This window comes from Impatiens glandulifera, chromosome 2 (genome assembly GCF_907164915.1).
Source record: "Impatiens glandulifera chromosome 2, dImpGla2.1, whole genome shotgun sequence".
Lineage (NCBI taxonomy): Eukaryota > Viridiplantae > Streptophyta > Magnoliopsida > Ericales > Balsaminaceae > Impatiens > Impatiens glandulifera.
The window spans coordinates 3,932,672-3,947,304 of NC_061863.1; the positions used below are offsets into that span (position 1 = coordinate 3,932,672).

The 14,633-nt window shown below is 30.0% G+C and overlaps 1 protein-coding gene across 1 annotated transcript; it reads right to left on the minus strand.

Annotated features, from left to right (window-relative positions):
* Window positions 1-327: 327 nt before the first annotated feature.
* On the minus strand, window positions 328-4,301 carry LOC124925855 (ATP sulfurylase 2-like). Its single transcript, XM_047465971.1, has 5 exons — window positions 3,598-4,301; window positions 3,115-3,520; window positions 2,779-3,039; window positions 2,107-2,193; window positions 328-815 (listed from the first exon to the last, which is right to left on the minus strand). Exons 1-5 carry the CDS (start codon window positions 4,113-4,115, stop codon window positions 675-677), a joined length of 1,413 nt encoding a protein of 470 aa, XP_047321927.1. The 5' UTR covers window positions 4,116-4,301; the 3' UTR covers window positions 328-674.
* Window positions 4,302-14,633: the final 10,332 nt, after the last annotated feature.

A 14,633-nucleotide genomic window follows, 5' to 3' on the forward strand; every position in this document is an offset into this window, starting at 1 on the left:
TGCAAGTTTTTCTTTTCTTAATGGTTTTCTCTTCATTTTGACATTTTTTTTTTTAATGTAAATCCCGAGCACACCGGGATCAAAGTTTGTTCATCAAATTTTTTGATTTTAAAATTTCTCAATTTAGTGAATCTCAATTAAAATTGTGTCAAATGAATATTAATTTTAGAGTGTGTTTGTTTATTTGAAACCTTTCTTAAAATTCATTCAAACCTGCTAACATACTGAAATTATATCATGTAAGAAAATCCATATTTGGATTTGACTTCTTCTACACCGCAAATAAGTCACAATCGTTACAAAAAGCAGAATCAAACAGACCTAAAATTAACCAAAAATAACATTTAAAACAAAACATTTCTAATGATAATTGACAATATCTTTAAAGAGGGTACTGCAGAGGTTGGCTTGAAACAAAATGCATACCCACACAAAAGAAAGAAAAAAACATAACAGATTGAGTGGTCAAGACTTCCACATCTCAACCGCACCTACCCGACCTTCTGACACCTAACATCCCGACACCCCGAATCATAGGAAATCAAATGCAATCATTCGGTAGGGTAAAAAAAAAACACTTGGTTCGATAAAAAACACAATTAAATCGCCCTCCTATTCCCGCATAAGTTAACATTCTTGAATTGCTTTTGATCAATCACCAACTATTATCTATCTTACGATGCTAAAACAGCTGAAGTCTTCTTCACGCCTTCTTCGGCTTGCAGGGATTCGTAATATTTGACAAGAACATCCCATCCCCCAGAACACATGAAACCATCAGGAGGGTTTTCTCCTGTTCTTGCAAAGGTTCGCATCTGTTGCATGGAATTTGAACATGTATTAAAAGAGAGAGCAAAGAAACATGTTCTTCAAAACATCCGTGATACGACATTTAAACATGTTGGTCAGAAAATAAAAACAGAGAATTTTAACAAAAACTAGTGTTTAAGATTATTTGAGACAGTGACGCAAGTTTAGTTGGCAAATTGAGATTTTTTTTCTTTCTTCCAAATGAGTAGTTGTTATCTACATATGAAGTAGATAACCATTTGAAAACACTTTGGGTCTGGGTATCGGTTTTGAAAAGAAAAGAAAACGTATAACAAATTTATGAATATGTTTCTAGTTAAGTTATATTTCAAAACATTGTCACATCTAAATCAACATCCGGATGAAATACATGACAAACAAAAAAGTCTTCCCAAATAAATTTATCAATGTTTTCTCGTTTAAACTCAAACTCAGATACTGCTTCAGAAAGTGTTTTCAAATGGGACTGTCCTTGTTTGATAGGATTAATTTCATCAAATAACTATCCAATCAAGAATCTATTTGACAATTACAACATTCAAATCATCAACAATCTACTCACAATACCCTCTATTAAAAAAACTTATGATGACACATTTGGAAAAAAAATTGGAGTTGGATCTAGGTATGGGGTTTTGAAGAAAAACGTCAACAAATATCTAATTAAGTTATGTTTTGGAATACCATCTCATCTAAATCAACATCCATATGAGATACTTGGACAAAAAAATATTTCCAAGAATTTTTTTGGACATTTTCTCAACCAAACCTATACCTAGATCCAACTCCAAAAAGTGTTTTCAAATGGGCATTAAACCCCTAATTTATTTTATCCATATAACCTGATTTATTTATAACCTTCGTCAAACAAGGTTATTTGAAAATAATCACTTGGTTATTCAAATAACCCTTGAAAATAATCACTTGGTTATTCAAATAATCCTAGATCAAGCAAGGCCTAAAATATGACGAGAATTACTAAAACTTGGATAGAATGGGTTATCTGAGGTAGCTACACAAGTTCAGTGGGTGAATTGAGCCAAACGTAAGTACAATGAGTGAATTGAGTCAACCGCAAGTTCAATTGGCTGTCACTAAAAGTTGTTTTTCTATGAATTATTGCAGATGAAGTATTAGAAACTTGAAAGGTAAATTCGGGATAATTACTTACTAGAAATACAAGTAACAATTATGAGAAAAATTGTGTTTACTGGCACTATAACGACAAAAACTTTCTTTATTTCTCTTAGTTACTCGATGAAGCTTTTTTATGCCAGAAAAGTTTTTCACCATTACCTTGGTTCCAGAGATGAAGAGAAAATCTTTAGCCCGAGAAGGATCAAAAAACGCCATCTTCTTTGCTATTGTATCATATGCCGCCACCTGTACATTAACGAAGCTGGGTTATTTAGTAATTGAAGAAATCAAAGGGCACTCTGATTATGAACAAACATCAGAAACAAGCAAATACTTCAAAATTGTACACAAAGGTCATTGTAATTTTTTTTTAAATGATATTTTTTTTCATAGATCATAATAACTAGAAGATCACCTGTATCATGGGAAAAAACAGACCATTACAGTGTATTATTACATGTGTAATCATAACCAAATCGTAACAAGGCATCCAAAGAAAATATCTACATAAATCCAAGCTAAGAAAACTCAAACCTAGCATCAGAGTGAAGAAACATGAAATCCAAACATAGGTCGTCTAGGAAGCAAGCACTATCCCCACAGACATGGCCCCACTTCAACTTAGGGCGTTCTTAGTGGGAATCAAACTTGAGACTTTCAAACATAGTCCGTCTTAGTACATCAAAATAAACAAAAACAACCCAAAGCATAACAAAATCAAAATCGAAACCAAAACTCAGGCTCAGGGGGGCCAAGAACTGGCTCTGGTTATACTCAAATATTTTATAAAACAAATACTTATAAGTGAAGATTGAATGAGAGTGTACAAACCCTAAACGGCAAGATGTTTAGCTTTTCCAAACCAGGAGCCATGCTGAGAACCTTTTTCCCATGATCGGGATCATAAAGATCTCTCTTCTCAGTCGGGTGTCCCATACCCGCAGGATCGCGACCTACAATATAGAAATTCGCCCCTGCATTGATTCTAGCCTTAGCATGCCATTGCACTTCCGTAGGACCAGCATAATGCATAGGTGATGGAAATATAGCCACAATAGTTGTTTCAGGATCAAGGACTCCATCTTCTAGAACCTAATGAGTAATCATGATGATGATGATGAGAAACAGGGAAATTATATAGAAATCGACATCATAAACTATAACTACCTTGCTATGCTGTTCCATACGAACATCCAAAGGAACATCATCAGCTTTTGTAAAACCACCTAGAGGATGAAGTAAAAGAATTGGATTCTTATATCCCATTTCTAATAGCCTTCTACGAGTATCGTTCATCAACAATGCATGACCATTATGAACCGGGTTTCTTAGCTGAAAGGCGAAAACTGCATCAGCTTGTCGCTTATCGAATTCATTCCTCAACTGTTGAGGCGAAAGTCTATAGCCATCAAGACCATCATTGTACTTGATTGGCTCTATTACTTCTAGATCACCACCAATAAGCCAATTCCCAGCTAAAGTTATTGTTTCATCTACATATGGTAAACCTGGAGCTGTAGTTCCCCAAGTTCTAGCTATTCTCTCTTCTTTGTTATGCTTGTATATCTCAATACTAAACAAAACGAAACTAGTTTAAAACACAATTTGAAGACAAAATAAGGGCTGATCTACCAAAAGAAAAAAACTAACCTGCGGAGGATACCAACAATACCACCCTTTGGACCAACCAATGCAACATTAGAAGATGATCCAATTCTGTCTTTAGTTTCATCATCGATAGCTAAAACAATAGGTAAAGACATGTTCACAACAGAACCATCTTCCATTCTCAAGGAATTGAAGTGTAAGCTCTGTAAATACTCGGATTCTCTCATGAACCCTTTCAACGGACTAGACCAACCTTCACTCAAGACATGAACCCATTCGAGATCAATATCTGTCAGTTTAACCTTAGGCATTGATTCTGCCTCTGAAGCTTTCAAAACCCTTTCTTTTTCGTTAACAACGAGATCAACAAGAGACCCACCATCTGGGTCGATGAGAGAACTTTTGATTACTTTTCTCGAAGGAGAAGTGGTCATTTTTCGAATTGAGATCTTATGGTTGAATGGGTTTGAAAGGAAAGCGTTTCTGGGTCTGATTATTTTTTGGGTTTGGGCGAAATGGAGAGAAGATGAAACGATGTGAAGCTTAATGGTGAGAGACATTGCGAGAGGAGGAGAAAAGAATGGAAAGTGAGAATGGAAATGAAATGAAGAAGAGAGAGAATGGGCGAAATTGGGGTAGTGTGAGATGCCCACCACCGCTAAAATTGGAGGACATCATCTTCTTCTTCCTTCTGCATCTATATAGATATAGATAGATAGATAGATGGATAGATGCTTGTGGACTGAAAATGAAACCACAAATGGCGAAAGCTCTCTGCTTTAAATGCTCGTGGAGGGTGCTTTCTCCCGTTTCACTTTCTAAATACTTTAATTTAATATAAATTTGATTCCCTTGTTATTTTATTTAAAAAGTATTTTGGTTTTTTTAATTTTTTATAACTAGTGGGCTATTATTTAATTTATTTTTATATTTTTATATATTTTTTTTTTTAAAAAAAGTTAATTCTTATTTCAACTTTAATTATTGGAATATAACTTTTAATCTCTTTGTAAAAATTGTGGGTTGATTTATTTAAATAAATAATAAGTTTAGTTTTTTTCTGAGTATTTGCAACTCAAACAATTATTTTACGATTTTATTATTTTTTTAATATATATAGATCATTTTCAAAAAATAAATAGTTATATTTATATTTTAATTAAAACAAAAGTCACAACAATCAAATTCTCCATTAAAAAAATTTTATACTTAAAAAACGAATTTATTTGAATTTTTAAATTATAATAATTGAATTAGAGCAAATCGAATAACCAATTAAACGATTTCAGATTTTTTTGACAATTATTATGATTGTTATTGAAAATTATAATTAGCCGAGAGTTTGTAAATGGGGATAACAATGGGGTAGAGAATTTGTTTATCAATCCCTGTTTTATTCTACTTCATTTTTTTACTATCATCTTGCCCTGTTTAGTTTTGAAAAAAAAATACTGCGACACACCGTTATACCATATTTTATAAAATAAATAAAAAAATTATATAAACGAATTTTGTAATATTATATATATATATTATAATATATTAACAAATTTATATTATTATTATAAATAGATAAACTTAATTTTTTTTATAAAATAGATAGAATAAATAAAAATGTTAGTAATGTTATATATTTAATTGTGTTTATAGTATTTAAAGCATATAAACGAATTTTGTAATATTATATATATATATATATTATAATATATTAACAAATTTATATTTTTATTATTATAAATAAATAAACTTAAAACTTTTATAAAATAGATAGAATAAATAAAAATATTAGTAATGTTATATATTTAATTGTGTTTATAGTATTCAGAGCATAATTGTGAGATCGGGTCGGGGACGCAAATATCATTTTCACCCCTCCCAGGTCAAATCATAAAAAATAAATAAAAAGTATTTAATTAGGCAATTCATATCGAAAATCGCGGGACGAATTATAATTCTCGTCCATATTAAAATTATTGAAATAACAAGAAACCATAAAAATCATGATCTCCATATTAAATATCACTTAAAATAATTCTTTATTAAAAATATAAAATATAATATGAATTTAATAATTTTGTCGATTTGGTGCTCATATGAACTTAGAGAAACCAACCCAATGAAAATGACAAAGATATCATTAATGAGATACCTAGTGAGTTATATGCGTTTTTAATAATAATAAAAACTAGTGTATAAATAATGTAAATACATTATGGTTTATAATTTGAGACAAAAAGTGAAAGACAATTCAAAAAAATATTACAATTTTTAATTTGATATGATTTAAGATTAGTGTAAGACTCTCTAAATCTTTGATAATGACATTATCTAAGATATTCAATGATTGTATTATTTTTGATATTATTTTAAATATTCCTTGACTAGCTTTTTCTAAAAGTATATTATTTAAATCTTCATGAAACAACTTTTTAAAAAGTTATATTTTGTAATTAAAAAGTTAATAATGGCAATCTCAATTACATAAAAAAAACAAAAGCTCTTCAAACATATGTACATTACCCTCTATTGAAATCAATAAATCAACATGTATATGAACATTTCAAAAGTTTGTTTTTTTTTTACAAAAATGGTACCAAAATACAAATAATATTTATTCCTGAGATTATTTGAATCTCAACAAAATATTTAAAATCTCTAATATTTGTGAAATCCATATATTTTTGTTAAATCTATATCTTTGTTAATACTTGTTTTTATATAATAAGGTAGCATTGTTATATGGTATTAGTTATATAGGTATTAATTGTATGGGTTATAAGTTATAAGGGGTATTAAGAGGTATACGTTATGTTATTTGTATTTAGTTGAAAGTATAAGAAGGTTATAAATTGTATAGATTTTAAATTTTTTTGTTTGGTTGGTAGTATAAAATATTGTATAAAATGTAAAAGACATTTTTGCCCCTTTATATTTATATAAATTTAATTTAATTGTTAAATTAATATTTACTTATTTTTTTTTATTATTTCTCTTTATTAATTTTTCTTATTATTGCTTGTAATTTGTGAACACATTTTGTGTTAGGTTATAAAATAATGTTACCATAAATTTGTGAACACAACTTGTGTTATGTTATAAAATAATGTTACCATAAATTTATGAACACATTTTGTGCTAGGTTATAAAATGATGTTAACAAAGATAGTTCTTTGTTCAGGTTCAATATTGAAACTTTGTTTTTCACCTGTAGTTTTTTACATATTTGTTCATAGGAAAGTCTTAAATTCTTTAGATCTCATTTAAGAATTAAATTTCTTACCACTATATTAAATCATGACTATAGTAATAAATAATTTTCTTTTACCTCATTTAAGAATATATCTAGTTGATAAAATAAAATGATTGACAACCAAGTTGCTCACACTACTCACATAATTAATAAGATTGACACTATATATTATTTTCTTTAATAACAAAGTTAAATAGATTTAGCAAAGTATAATTAAAAAAGTGTATTTAACATAACATGTCAAATACAAATGATTTATTTCTCTTATCCGGTTTTCATTTTTCTACATCATTAGTTTTTGCATGAACTGACCTCGATGTAGGCTCTTTTCCAATATTTTCATACTCTATATCATTAACTCGATCTTTTTTAAATACAATACACCAATCTTCGTAAAATGGAAGATACTTGTTTATCAATCAATAATCAATGTACATTAGATCAACCTATTCAAAATAAAATTATAAAGTATAAAACTAAAATATAAAAGAAATTTAAATATAACAGATTTAAATATAAAAACAAATTTAAATATAATATGAAAAATAAAAATGAGGAACTAGAGAGACAAAGAGTGAGAGTAAATTTGGAAATAAATTTTTATACTGCTTTGTAACTGGTTTGACTAGTTACAAATTTTTACCTAATTTAATATATAAATTATATAACCTCTAAACACTGTTTATATAAAAAATTAACCAAACACTTAATCAAATATATTATTTGAATTATTATCCCATATATAGTCTAATACTGCTTAACAAACACTGCCTAAGACATTTATCAAAAAATAAAATAAAAAATACTTATTTTTATTTACAAGTTTTTTTGAAATTAAATGTTTTGATCTTAAAAATTTCAAATCATATGATCTTATACTATCAAATTTATTTATTTTAATAATATATTTTATTATATAATTCATTAGATAATTAAAAAAAATCGATTCAATTCGAATTTGAATTTTTAAAACCAAATTCAAATTGATTCGGGTTTATTAAAATTTATTCGAATTCGGTTTGGTTTTTAAATTGGCTTAAAAAATATAAATTCGAAAAATCCAAAACGAGGAACTCAAACAACCTGAAAATCAAACCAACGAACATCCCAACCCGAGAGTGTATTTATTTTAAAAAACAATTAACGGTAAAAATTTGACATGACTATCTATTTTTTCAATTTAATTTATTATTTATTTATTTAATTCTATATAAAAAAAATCACGTTTATCCATATGTTTTAACAATAAATTTTTATTATTATTTTCTTCAAATCCACCTTAAAAAAAATTGAACTCATTTTAACATTAATTTTTAATCCGTTAATAAGCCTACCAACAAATAAAGGCTAGAAATATTTTTTTAATATAAAAAGTTAGAAGGACACATTTCAACTTAAGATACAATTCCACTAATTAAACCATCATGATCATGTTATGCCAGAATTAATTTAAGTGATTTGAAAAGTTTGGTCATTTTGAGTAAGGATTATTTGATTTTTTAAATATTTTTATTAAATTTATTAATTAAAGTATTATAATTATTATTTATTATTAAAAAATATATTTTATTAAATATTAATATCAATTTTTTTTATTAAATAACCCAATTTTCATAATCTTAATCCTAAAATTGCTATTTAACACTCCAAAATTTAGTTACTTGCATAATCTTAATAGTATTTTTTGATCATTTAAAGAAGAGGGCGTTTAACATTTTGCAAGTAATTAATAAATTATAACTGCAAAGTTTAAAATAATATAAACCAATGTATACAAATGATCTGATGTCTAAATTAATTAGAAGCTCTTAATTCCAATATTACATTGTGACAAATAGTTTTTTCTTGGTATTGCTAAATCTATTGGCATTAGTTAGATTTTGAATTAATTCAATATCACAATATAAGTTTTAGGCGATTTCATGCACTATATTAAAAACCAACCTCTAAATTAATTGAAAACATTAATTGTAATATCGATTTACCAGATAAATTGACCTGTAATTAACAAAAGTACAATGTTTTGACGAAAAATTATTAAAAATATAAAAATTGAGCGAAAAGAAATGCATGTGAAATTCACATGAATTTAAACTTCACGCGTAATAATAAAAGAAATGTAGTCGTCAATGATAAAATCGACACATCCAGTTTATTAGAATTTTGAGGTGTGAGTGAGTTGATTAACAATGAGTTGATTGTAAGTTTCTTTTAATTATCATTTTATCATCACAAATATGTTATTTTTTTTTAGTTTGTAACCGAATCATTTATAACAAATTTTATTATAACTTTTAATGATCCGTTTTTTTTTTATGATTTTCATTCTTTTGCTATTTTTATAGAAATGATGGATCTATAAAATTGTATTGTATCGGATTATAAGGTTTCATCGAGGCTTTGTATTGGTGAGATGGTAAAGTTGGACATTGTATATGATAGTTGTGGGTGTCTATTTGTAAATGTTGTATGTAATTATTGATTTTGACAAAGAAAAGGTAGAGAAAGTTGTGAATATACTTTTAATTAAATTACATTTTATAATATTATCTCATTTAAATATATATAAAGATATATAAGTTGCAAAATAATATTTTCAAATAAATTCATGGCATTAAAAAGTGTTTACACATGAATTAAGCTCTCCGCTTTTTTTTTCAAATGAACTGTTCAACTAAACAATATACATAGGTTTTGATTGATTTAAAATAACTTAGTGATTTTCTCTGAGGCTGTCATTTGTTCACTAAATAAGGGTTATAAAGGATGATATTTATTGGAACAGGTTGGTAGTTGACTTACTATTCTGTAATTGTTTTTACTATCAGGTTTGATTTTGAAAATTTCCCGCAAGATAGTTAATAACATATTTTTTAAAATATTTTTTTATATGATATTTTATAATGTAATATATTGAAAATTTATATTATTATAAAGAAATTAATTTAAATTTATATGAAAAATAAATATATTGTTATATTATATATTTAATTATGTTTATTAGATTTCGGGAGAGTCGGGAGGTAAAACACCAATACCATCCCCGGTCAACTATCGTTTAAATAACAAAAAAACAAAAAAAATCGTTTAGAATGGGATAATTCGAATTGAAACTCACCGAACAAATTATTATAATTGACCTTTTAGTTGTACCATGTCTATAAAACATATCTTATTATAATTATTATATTTCTATACTTTAAAAAAAAAAGTTTATTACAACTTTTAATTCAAACTCAAAACATATTGAAATTAAAAAGTGTTTTTAAAGTGGCATAACCCTTATGGAGGTGGATACAGGCACTTAAACCTTAATAACACAAGTCTATTTTTTTTAAATTGTTGATGTTTTGTTGAAGTATTTGATTTGTAGTGGTAATGTACTTAAATATATGTTGGTGGTGTATGATTTTTTTTAGTTTTCTTATTATTTCAAATTAAATCTTTGTTATTTAAATATTTTAATCAGTTTATATATATATATATATATATATATATATATATTTATATATATATATATATATATATATATATATATATATATATATATATATATATATATATATATAATATGCTCATAAACTTATATACTTTTAAACCAAACGTGACCGTCGGGCTAATTGTGTCATGGTTGTGCGATCTTACCGAGATCTATATATATATAATGATGCTTAATTTTTAAAGTGTCCGGATTGGCGGGTCGAGAGCTGTGATTAATTTGGATACTTGAGTCGGATTGTGGGTTGACCCGTTTTTAAATTTAAAACGGTTAAAAATAAAATTAAAAATGCTAAAGGTATGTTTTGAACTTGCAACCTAACAAAACAAATATAACTCTTTAACCAACTAGGTTACAAAGACTTTATATTTTAAATTCAACACCAAATTTGATAAACGCGGGACGTTTTAATATTAATATAAGTTCAACTTTTTAACTAACTAATCTATATAGGTGTTGAGTAAATGGATACTTGGGTCGGATTGTGGGTTGACCCACCCATAAATTTAAAACGGTTAAAAATAAAATAAAAAATGTTATCCGTAATTTTTTTTCACGATTTTTATATTAATACTCGTGCAAATGCACGAGAAAAATGCTAGTATTAATAAATGACTGGTCATCTCATGTCGTGCCCTATTTTGTGATGTACAACTTTAAATGATCATATTATTTGAACAAATATAAGGTAACAATAACATGTAAATTTGATAAAGAATAAGATTACACATTCCAAATAATTAATTATTTGCACATTTTGATAAATATTAGTATATATATTTTATTTTTATACAAAGATGAATATTTGAATTTATAACTAAATTATTTTATATTTAGCATATATATTTAAAATTATAATAAAACGGAACATTTAAACAATTTTAACTTAGATAAACTTAAGCATGCAAGAGTCAGACATTTCAAATTATAATAAAACAGGTTCGTTCGACCTGTACAGCCAGGACCGCTTCGATTACATGAAAGTCATTTCAAAAGGTATGCAAATCAACTGGGCATCTACATTATATTCTAATTTAAGCTAGTTGGTTTACTCGAGGAACAAGGAGAGTGTGGGCTTCTCAGCCCAACTCAGATGATTTATGAAGCACTTGGGTGTTCCTATGGGCGAGGGTGAGGCTATTAACCTGAGTCGCAGGGACGAATCTATTTAGGGACTCGGGTGGGCTGAAGCCCACCCCGAAAAAAAATAATATATATATATATATATATTTTTACGGTAGAAATATGAAATTACGTCCTTAATTTTTGAAAAAAATTAATATAATTCATTGTTTTTTTTTATCTAATTATTAAAAAAATGGTAAAACTTTACTTTTATATACTTGTTTTTTTCAAAATTTTCTCGTTATTATTTTAAGCTCACCCTAAATTTTTTTGAAGCCCACCCCAGTTCGAAATCCTGGGTCCGTCCCTACTGAGTCGCATATTCACCAATTTTTCTGTGAAGAGCACTCTTGCAATATCAAAGCTCTCTCGAAGGACTTGGCTTCTGGATCTTCCAGCCAACAGACAAGTGGCCAATCGGTCACTCGGTCTAAGCGACAGGCTGCTTTCGTTTAGTCTACGGGGGCGAAAAGAACTAAATCTGTAATGGAGTCTACGACTATCACGAATAACCAAAAGAGTTCTCTGAAGAAGGATTCTGGAGTAGTTGACTCTAGGGCAAGACATGGTCTTCCTCATATTACCGCCATTCCTATTTCATCCATTTTGCCATCTCTCAGCCCGTTGAAGAAACCGACTAAGTCTTCTGGTCCTGATGCTGATTATTCTAAGGCGTCTAAATCATCTAAGGCGTCTAAGCTATCCAAGAAGTCTACTAAGGTAACTTTTTCCTCTCCTCTCTCCTCTGTGCCTATATTTGATGTTCATGTGATGGAACAAGCTGAAGGGCCGACTATTGAGCCAGTTGGTCCGAATATTGAAAATATTGACAAGGTTGTGTCGCCTGTCCTCCCCAAAGAATCAGTAACGGTTAAGGTTATTGGTAATGTTGTGATTGATCCTGAAACAGAGCAGGTTATTGCTCAAATTCTTGTTGTTGTTCTTCCATTTGAACAAGCTCCCCCTCCTCCGAATGTTGAGCCAATTGTTGTCAAACCCAGTGCTGCGGGAAAGAGTGTTGTGTCTGAACTCCCGGAAGGGGTCTTTCCAAAGCCCTTGTCCCCTTTCGAAATTATGAGATCAACAAGGGGAACTCCCGACATTACTATCTACGAACCCCTGCCAACTCCTAAACCTAAACCAGCCATGGTTCCTGGAAAAAGAAAGACGATTGCTACAGAATCTTTGGAGAAAGTTTCTGAAGCTAGTTGTATTGTCAACCTTGTGATGGAGGAAGTGGAGATGAAAGTTACTGAGAAGATTAACATCTTCGACACTTGGGTGAACTACATGTTAGCCACTCAATTTGATGAGATATTCACGAAGAAAGAAATTGTGAAAGAATGGAGGAATCTAATAAAAACAGAGAAGAGAATTCTAAAATGGGCTAAAACTGATGAGGTTTCTAAAGCCCTCAAAAGAAAAGATCTGGTGGTGGCTAACGTCATGGGAGGTATTTTGTTTCCCATGATTGAGCAGAGAAAATCCAACTTTAACTCGCTCGACAGGGATGCTCCTATAGAGCAGAACGCTTTGAAGAGATTGGACTTTATTATGAATACCTATTGTTCAACAATCCTTCAACAGGTCCACGAAACAGACTCTTTCGGGTTAAGTCTGTTTCATGACTTGTCTAGTGAAGACGAGCCAATGGAGATATTTGATGTTGATCAATCGTATGTAGAAGAAGATGAGCAGGCCACTGCCCATCTTATTGAGCTGGCAAACGTATCGTTTGAGGAGAAACGGTTAATGGCGCAGTAGAGTGTTGAACAGACCCATGTCTTGAGTCAATCTAAAATAAATTTGGAAATAGAGGAGGTTGTTGTTAAAGCTCTTCAAACACCTATTCGGCAGAAGAAGACATCTGAGGTGGCTCCTCCTACTCTTAATGAAGAAGAAATTCTAGTGGTGGAAGAAGAATCATCAAAGGTTACTAATCAGTCTCCAGATTCAGAAGCTAAGGGGGAACCCTTGAAGGAGGCAGATTCTGAGAAGATTCCCTCTACTGAGGGGGAACAAGCTGATAAACATAATTCTTCATCCTCAGAAGGATTACCCTTGGAAGAATGTTTTGTGCCTTGTTCACCAATTCCTCGATCATCTCCCATCAGAACAATGTCAGACATTATTGATAAAGTTGTTGAACTACCCCTTCATTCTAAAGGTATTTCAGAACAGATTCATCAAGTATGTGGAGACATTCTCAATAATCAAGAACAGTCCAAGGATGCGTCCAAGAGTCCATCTTCTCACTCCAAAGACAAAGAATTAGAGCGTTCTTTACAAGTAAATACGCATGTAAGTCCAATTCGCACTGCTCCAGTTTATTCTCAGGCTGTGTCCTCTGCCGCTCATTCTTCAGAAGAGGCTTCTCATGGAGGAGCAAACTTCTGTAACTCAATGTTGGATGCTATGAACTCCTTACGACAGAATATACTAGACATGCAGTCCATATTGGCTAATCTTGAGAAGGATTTAATTTCAAACAAGAAGGAGGTGTCTTCTATTCTTGATACTCAGAAAGAATTAGAGAATACTATGCATAGAAATACATATGAAGTAAACATCATGAATAATATGTACAAGAAGTTTGAGAAAAATTTCTTTAATCGTCAATTGGAGTAGTATGCCGAATCAAAGACTTTCACCCTAGAGGTTCATCAAGATGTTATGTCAGCAATGGATCTCCTTCGAGACCAAATGATGGAAATGTCCAACTCAATGAATAGAGCTGAAGCCGAAAGAATGGAGCAAGCAGACTCATTTGCTAAGACTATCAAGTTATTGAAGTGGCTGAGGCGGCTGCTGCTGCTAAGGAAAGTGCCCTTATTAATGATGATAATATTAAAAAGGGGGAAGGTAGCTCTAGAGGTGGTATCTCAAGAGGAGGAGCTACTAGAGGAACCCGATCAAAATCAAAATTCAAAACTTCTGAAGAGATCGAAGAAGACTGCAGACCTCCAAAGAAAGGACCAGGTCGTGGAGGCGACAGAGGTGGTGGAAGTGGAGGCGGCTGAGGTGCTATCACTCGATTCCATGACCTACTAACAGGCGAGTCTCTACCTGAAGGCAATGCAGATCCAAACGTGAAAATGGAAGGACCATAAATCTTTTTCTTTGCTTTTTATATTTTAAAAACTCATGTTGGAATATTTTTGTGAACTAATTTGATTTCTATCGTATTTGATGGGTGTTTACATT